General features: G+C 39.7%; 1 protein-coding gene across 4 annotated transcripts in view; it reads right to left on the reverse strand.

Annotated features, from left to right (window-relative positions):
• The window catches only part of QRICH1 (glutamine rich 1), a 47,573-nt gene that overhangs the window by 34,104 nt on the left and 441 nt on the right, over window positions 1-13,028 (reverse strand). For 2 of the 4 annotated variants that reach the window (XM_034658297.1, XM_034658300.1), the window contains exon 2: window positions 2,780-3,109. In XM_034658297.1, the coding sequence (XP_034514188.1) occupies window positions 2,780-3,088 (309 nt within the window). In that variant the 5' untranslated portion in view covers window positions 3,089-3,109. Of the gene's footprint in view, window positions 1-2,779; window positions 3,110-11,794; window positions 11,856-12,580; window positions 12,979-13,028 lie in introns of those variants that run through there. The other 2 variants (XM_034658298.1, XM_034658299.1) reach the window with 2 other exon arrangements.

Below are 13,028 nucleotides of genomic sequence, written 5' to 3' on the forward strand. Positions count from 1 at the left end.
TACTAGATTATTATTTTTTTTTTTAAAGATTTTATTTGTTTATCTGACACAAAGAGAGACAGCCAGCGAGAGAGGGAACACAAGCAGGGGGAGTGGGAGAGGAAGAAGCAGGCTCCCAGCGGAGGAGCCTGATGTGGGGCTCGATCCCAGAACGCCGGGATCACGCCCTGAGCCGAAGGCAGACGCTTAATGAATGAGCCACCCAGGCGCCCCTATTTTTTTCTACTTTCTAAGAGTTGTTTGTGTATTAGAAACACTATTTAGGGGCGCCTGGGTGGCACAGCGGTTAAGCGTCTGCCTTCGGCTCAGGGCATGATCCCGGCGTTATGGGATCGAGCCCCCACATCAGGCTCCTCCACAGGAAGCCTGCTTCTTCCTCTCCCACTCCCCCTGCTTGTGTTCCCTCTCTCGCTGGCTGTCTGTCTGTCAAATAAATAAGTAAAATCTTAAAAAAAAAAAAAAAAAAAGAAACACTATTTAGAAGCACAGGCTCCAGTTAAAACAGCTTGGGTGCAAACAGTATCTACTGATACAGGACTTAACCTCAGTAGGCATCATGTGCTATTTTCAGTTTCAAAAATTATCCTTTCAAACTGAGTACAGATAGACCTATAAAAGAGATCAAGAAACCGACACATGTATAGTAATTTTGGGTTTTTTTTTTTAAGTGGGCGTGGGGCTGAGCATTCAAGCTGGGCTTGAAATCACAACCCTGAGAGCAAGACCTGAGCTGAGATCAAGAACTGGACACTTAAACAACTGAGCCACCCAGGTACCCCTGTATAATATTTTGTAACTGCAAGGCATAAGATTCTGATGCCACTCAGAAAAAAAAGTTTTTTTGAAGTCTTACATAAAGTTGTATCTTCAGTCATATTTTTATTAATATTGTCTGGTTTATGATTTGGTAGCTTTAGATTAACAATGTCAATTTTCATGTAACTAACATTAGTTAATATCAACTTAATCTTTATTTAAATTAAATTTACAAAGCCAATTTTTAGAAAAATTAAATCCCTCTGGCTTAAGCCAGTTATTAATGAAAATATCTGTCGTAAGAGGTTTTTTGTTGTTTTTTTTTTTTAAGTGAGAGAGAGAGAGAGAAAGTGCAAGTGGTGGGAGCAGCAGAGGGAAAGAAAGAGAATCTTAAGCAAGCTCCTGCTCAGTGTTCATATCTCATGGATCTATTATATTTACATTTTTTCTTTTATTTACAGGGGTCTTGAGGAAAGAAGATGATGTTAATAGGTGTCCTCAATCAACCACCTTAAATGTAAAGTCTCAAACAACACTGTAGACTCAAATCCCAAAACATTTTCTTCCCTTTTTTAGTGAGCTCTATGCCCAGCAGGAGGCTTGAACTCAAGACTCCAAGATCAAGAGTCGTATGGCATGCTCTACAGACTTAGCCAGTCAGATGCCCATATCCCAAACTATTTTAATCTTATGAAAAAGGAAGTCCATGCTGTAACAGCAGAATAATTTCTCAAACCAAACAGTCAGCCTTCTCATTCTACCTTTCCTGCACCCCTCCTTCCTTACAAAGAAGGGAAAAAACAGGGGCGCCCAGGTGGCTCAGTCATTAAGCATCTGCCTTCAGCGCAGGTCATGATCCCAGGGTGCTGGGATAGAGCCCTGCATTGGACTCCCTACTCAATGGGAAGCCTGCTTCTCCCTCTCCCTCTGCCTGCCGCTCCCCCTGCTTGTGCTGTCTCTCAATAAATAAATAAATAAATAAATAAAATCTTAAAAAAAAAAAAAAAGAACGGAAGAAACAGTAACTGCATTCCTCCACGTGCCAGATGCTTTCTTGTCTATTATCTCATTCAGTCTCACTAAATAGTATTATCCCTATTTAACAGATGAAAAATCTAGGGCTAAGAAGATTTAAATCATGTCAACAAATAGGAGATCAAGCCAGATTTAAACCCAGGAATGCAACTCCAGAGCCCAGGTCCTTCTGATATACCTGCCCACATTCCTAAGGAGCAAAGAGACCACAGTCTTTCTAGCCCATCAGACACACCTCTCCACAGTCCTTGCCCCCCCGTCAGGTTCTACCCTTTCCAATTCTCTTGGTGGAAAAAGCATTGAGGGCAAAATGAAATAGAATCACAATAGACAGGAGCAAGAAAGCAGCATTTGTAAATGGAGCATACTGTTAATTTCATATGAGGAAAGCCTAAAGAGGCACTTTTACCTTCTCAGCACATGTATTAAGTTTCTCCTCTTTCTGTAAGCTGATTATCAATTAGCATTATTTCCTGAGTTTTACAAATAGTAAATGAAGACCTAAAAATCTACGAGTGACCTAAGTCAGGGAACCATAAAACTAAATAAAGGTCACTAAAATATATCATATCCATTTTAAAACAAGTTCCAAATGTCATGCTGTAAATAATGAGCTAAGATGAGCCCCTCCTTTGCTCTTGATCTGTTCAGGGTGACACAGACAAAAGGGAACCTTCAGTTACACACAGCTGTGTCACATCCAAATCTAGTTCCAGAAGACCACTAATTCCTATACTTTTCAATTCTCCAAAGCAAATGGCAAGTATCTGTAGTCTTTTTAGTTTATGGTAGTTTCAAATATTTTTAGTCTGTACTAACTATGAAGGCCTTTGTGTTAAATAAAACGTTTTTTAAAAAAACCAGAGTACTCCCCTTAGTGAAAATAACCTTGGACATTTGTATATAAGATGTGATGCTCCTACTAACCAAAACCCTGATGGCAAATAAAATCTATTAAACAGGATGCGCCTCAACATCTCCCTTTTACCTGAACCTGCTGTGGCTGTTGAACCTGAATCTGCTGTTCTTGTTGGGTTTGTGGCTGAACACTGGTGGTGACTGGACAGGCAAGTTCAAGCAAAGACCCAGCCACTTCGGTGCTGTCTGTGTAAATGCAGTTCCCACCCTGTTGGTACACCATGGTAGTGGTAGCTGTCTGCTGGAACTCCTGAAGGGCTTCCGGCCCCTTAGAGGCTAGCGAGTCCAGAAATTCCTTCATCCTGTGTTGCGGGACAGACCGCGCCTTCACTCGGATGTACTCTTCAAAGGAAATGGTGTTTTCCAGAGAATTATTCATATTGCAGAGTCCTTAGGGTTCCTAGAAATAAAGTAAATGGTCAGAAGTCAAAATTATGCTATTGTTTTCATATTTTGAAATGCAGAGCAATCATGCTTGCATCAGAGTGGAATATTCAGGGCAGCTGTGTACATCTAGAATCCAAAATAAAGTTATTATACCACCTTATTCTTTTTTTAGTTAACAATGTCTAAAAATTGTTTCTATAAACATTTCTTAAATCAAACTATCACACTGAAAACAAAAAACAAAGGCATGCGTCACAGTACTGGATGAAACAGGCTGAAAACACACTCTCCACCCAGCTCTAGGCCAATGCCACTTTCTCTGCAGAACCAAGCACTGGACAATAAAAGTCACATGCAAAACTACTCTGTGACCATCACAGAGAGGACTACCAAGGAAGCTAGGAGCAGCGATTCCTACCGACATGTTCAATTTCTGCAGCCAACGATGTCCTAGAGTGAAGAACACATATGCCATCTAGCTGAAGCAACACCCTAGAGAAAGGGAATATATACTTCATCTCCCACCAGACACACCAAAAATCTGTTTGCCATATACTGCTCACATTCTTTTATAGCACAGCTTACTGGTCAAAAGCATGGATTTTGGAGCTAGCCTATCAGGGTCTAAATCCCAGCTCGATCTCTCCTTAGCTCTGAAACCCTGGACAAGTTAGTTAACCTTAGCTTTCTTGCATATAAAATGAGGACAAAATAGTACCTACCATACAGAATTGTCATGAAGATTAAACATGTAAAGTATTTAGAAGAGCATCCAACATAGATAGCACTATATAAGTACTAACTAGTATCATTAAAATTAGTTGGGGAAGGGAGTTGAATAATGCTTCAAATAACTACGTTACTACTAAAATTCAGAAATCAGTTCGGCAAGTTTGTCATTGGGTATTTATCCTAAGAATTAATCTGCTGGTGTAGATAGTAATTCTCAATTACCTGGGGGGCTACCATGCAATCTATCTATGGACTGCTGAGTGCCCTGCCACTGCTGCTTTCATACTGTTCCCTCCCCTCTGGACGAGAACCACCTCCAGAATAAAAGCAGCAACAGGATATGAGAGTCACACAAACTATGTGAACCGTTTTGCCAAAAATGACTCTTTGTCAATCGCAAATGGAAAAGTGGTTTGTTTCCTTGAGCCATCAAGAAAAGGCTAGAAGGGGGGCGCCTGGGTGGCACCGCGGTTTAAGTGTCTGCCTTCGGCTCAGGGCGTGATCCCGGTGTTATGGGATCGAGCCCCACATCAGGCTCCTCCGCTATGAGTCTGCTTTCTTCCTCTCCCACTCCCCCTGCTTGTGTTCCCTCTCTCGCTGGCTGTCTCTATCTCTGTCAAAAAAAAAAAAAAAAACTTAAAAAAAAAAAAAAAAAAAAAGAAAAGGCTAGAAGGGCATCAAAGCTAGAAATACCAGGGGCACTTGGGTGGCTCAGCCATTAAGCGTCTGCCTTTGGCTCAGGTCACGATCCCAGAGTCCTGGGATCGAGCCCTGCATTGGGCTCCCTGCACCGCAGGAAGCGCTTCTCCCTCTCATACTCCCCTTGCTTGTGTTCCCTCTCTCGCTGTCTCTCTCTGTCAAATAAATAAATAAAATCTTAAAAAAAAACAAAAAGAAAAGAAAAAAACAGCTAGAAATACCAGTCTCTCTTTCACTGCCCAGATGTTCTGCCTTATGTTACAGATATAAGGCATATGGATAATCATCTCATCTCTTCCACCTGATTCTAAACTCCTGGCAGACAACACTGTGTTCCAATACTCTCTGAATAGCTGACACACTGTAGGTACATATATGTATATATACGTATGTACATTGCACATTTGCAATTGAATGCAAAAAAGGAGGATTATGGCTCTTTGTCCCTGTAACATCTATAACTTACAACCATAAATGTTACCCTTTTTCTTGGTAAATGGTTAGTATATATCTTGGGAGAAGAACCTATATATCCAGGACAAGTGTGAGACCAAAGAAAACATACTACTGCTATTAAGTTACTAACACTGGCAACATTTCTGTGGGACACTGTAAGTATACTATACAAGTTATACTTGGGTGCTTTCAAAGAAAACAGACCCAACAATAAATCTTTTATAATGATGCATAGAATATATTCTAAATATATTTCCATAAATAAAGAACAACACATATACCTTGTCCTGCCTAAAATCAAATCCCAGGCCACTACTCTCAGGAGAGCCTCTATTTCTCAGGAAACCCCAAGCACAATAAAGTGCAGAGAACAGCAAGTGCAAGTCGGGTGAGGGCAAGGTGAAAGCCTTTGCTGACAGCCTCTAATCTGAAATTTAACTCATCTGTCCCTTTCTCACTTCTCTTCTGACCACCTCCCTTGCTCAGTTCTTCCTTCTCTCTGCTGCAGTGGCATTCAGGTATCTTCTCTCAGAGTTGAAAATTAGGAGGTCTGCTATGAGACTTCTAAATTAAGCTCTCAATGACGTCCATGGCACAAATGAGTAAGACCACCACCAAGGCCAAGCACCTCATCCTTTTGTTACCTATTCAAAGAAGGACATTCCAGTGTAGGTGACCCACAAACACTCACCACACTGGTACAGAATGTGTCAAATCTCCCCTCTGGTAAGAGCATCATGACTGGAATTTCCTTCTGAAGAAGGCAGCTCTCCTAATATAGACCCAACAACATTACAAAATTCCCAACATGTGACTCTAAATACCTAAACATACTACCCTTCCGGCACTAAAAGGGACAAAGGAGAGATACATGAACAGCAATTAACTGGTTCTCTGTCATGCTGTGACATATTTCAGTTTTCCACCACCAAATAAAAGAATGGCAGAGGTCAACTGAAACTTATATTTCCCCAAATTTATCTTCTTCAGCAACTAGTTGTATTCCCATAAAATACTGAGAGACTGCTTAAATTCTGAAGACTGTCTGTACTGGAACCTGTACCGGAATCATAGCTACAGTGTTAAAGCAATTTTTTAAAAAAATATGGAGAACCATGTAGCAAAACCATTGTCTCAAATCTGGGAGAAAATAAATACAAACAAACACAAATACCCCCAAAAGTTATAAATTAAGTTTACAGAATCAGAAAACCTTCATACAGGGGCGCCTGGGTGGCTCAGTCATTAAGCGTCTGCCTTCGGCTCAGGGTGTGATCCCAGAGTCCTGGGATTGAGCCCCTCATCAGGCTCCTCTGCTGGGAGCCTGCTTCTTCCTCTCCCACTCCCCCTGCCTGTGTTCCCTCTCTCGCTGGCTGTGTCAAATAAATAAATAAAATCTTAAAAAAAAAGAAAAAAGAAAAAAAAGAAAACCTTCATGCAAACATTGTATGTATGGTAAAGGCAGACCCTAAATCTTCCTAGTGACTTATTTCCCTTCATTATTCCAAGTCTCAGTAATCAGGAGGCTTAAACCTCATCCGAAGTCTGATGTTAAATATAAAGGAGAACTACACCAGCTTCTTTTTCTAGAAACAAGTTTTCTTTAGTTTTCAGGGTAGAATTACACCTAGTTTCCTGGTTTGTTTTTGGTTTTGGGGAGAAAGTAAAAGTAACACATCCATTTTCCAAGAAAAAATATTAAAATACTACAGAAAAATAATAATAAAAAACCCACAAAAAAACAAGTAAGTATGCTTTCTTGATCTGCCAATTTTAAACACTGACCTGTCCTTCAGGAAAGGTAAGTTTAAGGCATTTAAATCATCCTCCTCTCACCAACCCCTGCCAATCACATTGTTATTTTTGCCATGATCACTTTCATAGCTTTGAACTTTTATTTGTAGACTTATTAATTTTAGAGTATCTCTAGACTTCCCACTATGTAAGATAAGGAAATTAAAGTCCCGCATTCTCTATTTTTGACAAACATTTAGTGAAGGGATTAATCAATAGTTTACTTTTAGAATACAGCATTTCATACCAAGTTAAACTCGGGACATTATTATTTTTTTAATCAAGTTTCCAAAGATGATAAAAACTACTCTGCTCCAAACAAATCCGGCCTGAATTTCTAGAATACTATCTTAAGATAAATCACTGTAAGAAACTCTAGTCCAACTATAAATCTATTCCAAAAGGGACAAATAAGATGGATGGATATTCAGCTCTCAGAAAGAATGGAATAAGGGGCGCCTGGGTGGCTCAGTCAGTTAAGTGTCCAACTCTTGATCTCAGCTCAGTTCATGATCTCAGGGTCATGAGTTCCAGCCTTGTGTTGGGCCCCATGCTGGGTGTGGAGCCTATTCAAAAAATAAATTAATTAAACTAAAAAAAGAAAGAATGGAATGAAAGCTTGGAAATGTACCTGCTATAAAGTCTCAAAGTTCATTCTTTAAGATTTCATTAAAACAAAACAAAACAAAACACCTACAACCTGAAGTAGGAAAAATTCTATAAAACTTAGAAAATGCTGATAAAGGCTCCTCAACAGATATTCTTTCTATTCATCTGTATCCTTGTGAAAATATTTGAAACATTCTATGATAAAAACACCTTTTGTATTTTAAACAGTTTAGACTACAAAGTATAAAAACCCTCTGCAGTGCTCCAAGCTTAGAGCCAGGCGACTGTAGTCAGTGGAGCTTCAAGCAGAAGCCACAGCTTCCCAATTCCCATTGCTTTTTTCTTTCACTAAGCCCCTAGGAGGTTCTTCACGGACTCTGTCTGTACAAGTCCACAAAATCCTTTGAGAACCAATGAATCGGAGGAAGCTAAAAATATTAACCAATAATGGATTCAATGGAGAACTTTAAAAAATTCTTTTTAAGATCTTATTTTTAAGTAATCTCTACACCCAATGTGGAGCTCAAACTCACAACCCAGAGATCAAGAGTTGTATGCTCTACTGACTGAGCCAGCCAAGCACCCCCTGGAGAACTTAAAAATTTAATGGAAAAGGCCAATTTGAATCTGCCCATTTATACAGACTAAAACACACATGGCTTCATTTCTTGTCCTTTTAACCTGCTCACTTGGCAGTATCCACCAGCCTGACACATCCCAATAATGAAAGTACACTAAGTCAGCATTTGACCTGACACAAAAGTGCTGCTTAGAAGGGGGGCGGGGGAGTAGAGGGAAAGCTTCAGAAATATAAAACACTGAGAAAAATTAAGCAAATTCTCAATAGTGGTGATCACGGTTTCTTCCTTTGTTTTTATGCTCAGAAAAAGCCCTCCCTACCATAAAATCAGGTCATTAATCACCTACAATTTTTTAACTTACAGTGTAATTTTTAATACAATGCTTTGATCCATTTAAAATTTATTCTGCGTAATGTGAAGTAAAAGTCTAATTTTATTTTTTCAAAGAGCAAGCAACTTGTCCCTGTATCATTTATTGAATTATTGAAATTCCTTTGCCCACTGACTTGAAATGCCACTGTTATCATATACCAAATTTATATAAAGAAAAGTCTGCTCCTAAGCATTTACTGAGTGTTCCACAGATTTTTCTATTAACACAGTAGCAAAAAAAAAAGGTGTTATTATCTGGAAGATTCCTTGTCCCTCAATGCTAAGTTTGTTTACTTAAATTTAACAACACTGAAATAAATATGTGAAAAGGGAACCAATACAATTGTATTTATATATCCCCGTATCGTTTATACACCTAAGGGAAAAAAAACACACAAAAAAACTAACAGTAGTTATGCCTTAGTGATAGAATCACAGAGAACTTAAATTTCTTCCTGTTTAATACTCGCCTGTATTTTCCACAATTTGTATTAAATCAAAAAGATAATTAAAAATTAATCTTTTTACACAGTAATTATACCACAGTAACAGTAAAAGACACACACGATTCTGGCTGATCGTAGCATTTTTCCCTCAAAATCTGAAACTCTTAAAGACAAAATCATCAAGCACCAGACCTTGATGAAGACTGTTAACTTCAAGATGCTGCTCACAAGAAACACAAGAGTGAGCCTTGGTAATAGAGAAATGGATAAACTCTCTACAGCCCCCAAAGAAGCAAGATTCTTAATTAGCTCCAAGTCAAAGGCTTGGTTAGGAACAGTAAACAAACTGATTAATTAAAATACTTCAGAAAAACATGAAGCTTGAGGGATAGTTGAATACTCCCAATTTCTGGGAGTCAAAAAGGAAAGAGCGAGGAAGAGGAAAACACTTTGGGGCTCATTGGGATAGGGGAGTCTGTAAACAAGCATTTGCTTCTGAATACTTTTAAGCATAGCTGCTTTGCAAAACAATAAACAGACAAACCCCACACCAACAGACCTAGGAAATTTTCCCTCGTATACACCTATTAATCACTAGTGTTTCCCCTGTACCTTCTACTGGAGCTTAGCACAGTGTCTGACATAGATTTAGGCCCTCAATGTATGAAAGTTATCAATACTTTTATTATTTTATAACTAGAACACAAAAAGGTATGATGGACAAAGGTTTTTCTAAAGGAACAATCTATTACATTTTCATAGATCTCTTTGCTAATTTCTTTCTTTTTTCTATTTAGGTACTAAAGGAAGACTTAAGTACTCACCAGAAGCATCCTATCTTGGGTCTCCTCAAATTTCTAATACCTCTTCCCAGTTCCCCATGCAGTGCCACAAAGTGGGTCTTGAATACGAGATGGACTAAGAGAAGAAACTCTGAGCTGCCTCAGAGCCCTGTCTCTTCCTGTTTACCCAGTCATGTTACTGGGCCCCCTCACTGTTCACATCTACTCTATGTATAGATGGCTCCTTATAGCTTTGTTGTAACTCTGGTCTGAAGAACACATTCACATTAAAAAAGAAATCAATTTCTATTTGAAGGAGTTGCAGTCATATTTGTCCTAATTAACACAAAGAATCATTTCAAAGAAACAAATTGGGAGATACACTTCTATTGTTAAAGATACTAAACCAATATATGGTTTGTGTTGATATTATCCCATTGGGCCATTCATCTGCCCCATGTCTTTACCAGAGGAATCCCTGATTTAGGGGCATTTTTGCCTTGGTTCTATTTTTGGACAACACACTTTCAACCAGGAACTTAAATTCACATTCCCACCAAAGACTAATGGGCTGTAAACTGGCACAACCATTTACAGTAACTAGTAAAGCTGACAATATTCCTTCCATATAATCCAGCAATTCTATCCCTAGGTCTGTATGACACACATACAGAAAGGTACTTATACAAGAATGTTCATAGTAGTATTGTTAATAACAGTCCCAAACTGGAAGGAAGCTAGATGTCTATCAATAGTAGAAGGAATAAATAAACTGTGGTATAGTCATATACTATAAAGAACCCGGAATGAATGAAGTACAGTAGCACACAACATGGATGAATTTAGCAATGCTAAAAGAAGCAAAACATAGACTACAGCATGATTTCATTTACATAAAACTCTAAAGCAAAACTATGTTGTTGAGGGATATGAAGGTGATAAAAGTAAAAAAAAAGAACACAATTGTCACATAAGTCAGAATGATAATTATCTCTAGTGGTTGAGAAGCTACGACTAGGAAGGGACCCATGAAGGGTACAGGGGTGCACCCTTGTTCTATTTCTTGAAGAGGTGGTAGTTACACAGTGGCTCATTTTATAACTTTTCAATAAATTTTATTCAGATCCCCTGAATTTACAGACAGATATTACAAAAAAGAAAAAAAAAAAGCTTTCTGACACAGCCGACCAGCTCTAACTACAATTTCGCTCTAGCCTCAAGTATTGACACCAAAGGTTCATTCTTTCCCCCTTTTCAGCAAAGCAAGAGGGTTAATCTATCATTTGTTCATGCAGCCACAATCAGAAATCACAATCCAGTGTGACAAATGAAGCATTTAGCCTGGAGAGGACTTAAAACATCTGGAACAAAATGCAGGGCAACTAAGTATAAAGTAACAGAAAAGAACAGGTGTTCATATAACACCTCATTCTGAGGCTGAGAAATAAAAGACCATTACAGATAAAGAGTGGCCATTTAAAAAGTAGACAAGCAAGAAGCATGACACATAGAGGACAAACCACAACTGATTAAATTAAAAGACAGCATGCAAGCTTTAAGGAAGAGATCCCTGATTCTGAAGCTGTCATAATGGAAAACAGCCATACCTAGAGCCCCTGACTTTGGTTACCTTTTGGGAGCAATTCAAATTTATGAGAAATATGAACCCCTATTTGATCTTTTCTGTGAAATGGCAACAACATAAGCTGGAAAGGGGATGTGGAAAGCAAAGGTTCCTAAAGAGGTACACAAATTATTCATCACAGAGGGCTGGAAGTAGGACATCTTCTAATAGGCAAATCTAAGTTAATGAGCTTACAAAAAATATTATCTACAAGCACCAATTTAAAAGGCAGATCTCAAAATATCTCTAGTTAAAAACAAAGATATCCCGGAACAAGCGGGCCTAAAAGGTATATTAAAATTTTAAGTCTATCTCAAACTTTACTGCTTTTCTTTGAACCATTTAAGGTCCTTAGAAAAGCTGGTGCATCCTCATGCTAAAACCTGAAAGTTGCATTGACTTACATTTCAAGAGAAGAAAAGTGTTCAAGCAGCAAACTGTGGCTGGATTCAAAGATGCAGTTCTCCCACATCTTCAATTTCCCAGCACTTAGTAGTTTCTGTCAGACAGCACCCAGAATGATTGGCAGGATTTGTAATGTTTCGATATTACTAGGAAAAAGACTGCACACATATTTTCAGCATATGAATGATTTTAACTCACCAGTCACCATGTTGCATGTATTTTCTGCTGCTTGTCCTGAGTTCTTAAGACTTGTAACATTCTGAAGAAGATAGAACAAAGAAGTCCTTTCCATCCTCAACCTCTTTTTAAATTTTAACTTTGTTCCTAAAATACAGTATATTAAAAGAACTACCCCCATCATTATTAAATTTGGTTGCTAATTTTACTTCCTCTTAGCTTCTTTTTCCTTCAACTTAAATAAGCAAGACTGTAAAACAGATGTCTTTCTTGTCTTAGAAAAAAGAAGTGCATATTTCTCTAGGACAAACCTAGAATTCCCCTAGTACCAGAACAACAAAAAAGCTGAAAAGGACTGAAATTCTACATCAAAAGTGACTTCTGCAGTGAAATAGGAACAGATTTTAGAAATTTCTATTGGGGAATTTTGTAATTATAAAAGAAGGCAAAGCACAGATTTCGCAGGTTGTTTAATTTTGTTCTGGGCAACTTTTTGGCTGAGCGATAGCGGGCCTTCCTTACTCTAACAGAATACAAGTAAGCCCCTCCCACTCACACAGAAGAAAAGGCTGCATTTAAGGATTTGAAGTGGAATTTTAAAGCTCGGGTAGTTTCACGACCACAGAAGAGGATCCCCTTCCGGAGCGCACAGAGGTGACGTGTAGGAATTGCGTTTATGGAATAATTACTTTCCAATGACAAGAAAGCAGGACCACTGAAGAGCCTTCCAGGATTAACCTTCCCTCTCCAGCACAAAGCACCAGAACAAGGTGAGCAAACTCGACGGAGCTCGCTGCTCTCACAGACCTACAGGGCTCGGTTTCAGAAACAGGACAGCACCCTCCCCGCACACTGGCCTCAGGTCACTGCATTCCTCGAGAAGAACGAGCAATCTCGCCCGCCTCGCAGAAGAGCGGATCCTCAAGTCAGACGGCAAAGCCGGTTGGTTTCTCCCCAGGCCTAGGCCACGGCGGTCCGGGGACGTCACCAGAGCAGGAAGGGCCCAACCCACAACCTTCCTCACACTGCGAGCCGCCCGCCAGCTCGCCGCCGCTCCACGCAGCATAGGTGTCCTGCGCGTCCTCGCGGCGGCGGCGGCGGCAGCGCCACCCAACAGCAGGGCGCGCGCCCCGAAGCCGGGGGTCGCGGGCGGGCGCGCGCCACAGAAAGCCGCTCTTGCCCAAGGACCGCAGCAGCAGGAGCGGAGATATCAGAACCGGGAACGCGCACGTCGGCGGCCACGCGCACCAGGAGG

This window comes from Ailuropoda melanoleuca, chromosome 4 (assembly GCF_002007445.2).
Source record: "Ailuropoda melanoleuca isolate Jingjing chromosome 4, ASM200744v2, whole genome shotgun sequence".
In the NCBI taxonomy this organism is placed as follows: domain Eukaryota; kingdom Metazoa; phylum Chordata; class Mammalia; order Carnivora; family Ursidae; genus Ailuropoda; species Ailuropoda melanoleuca.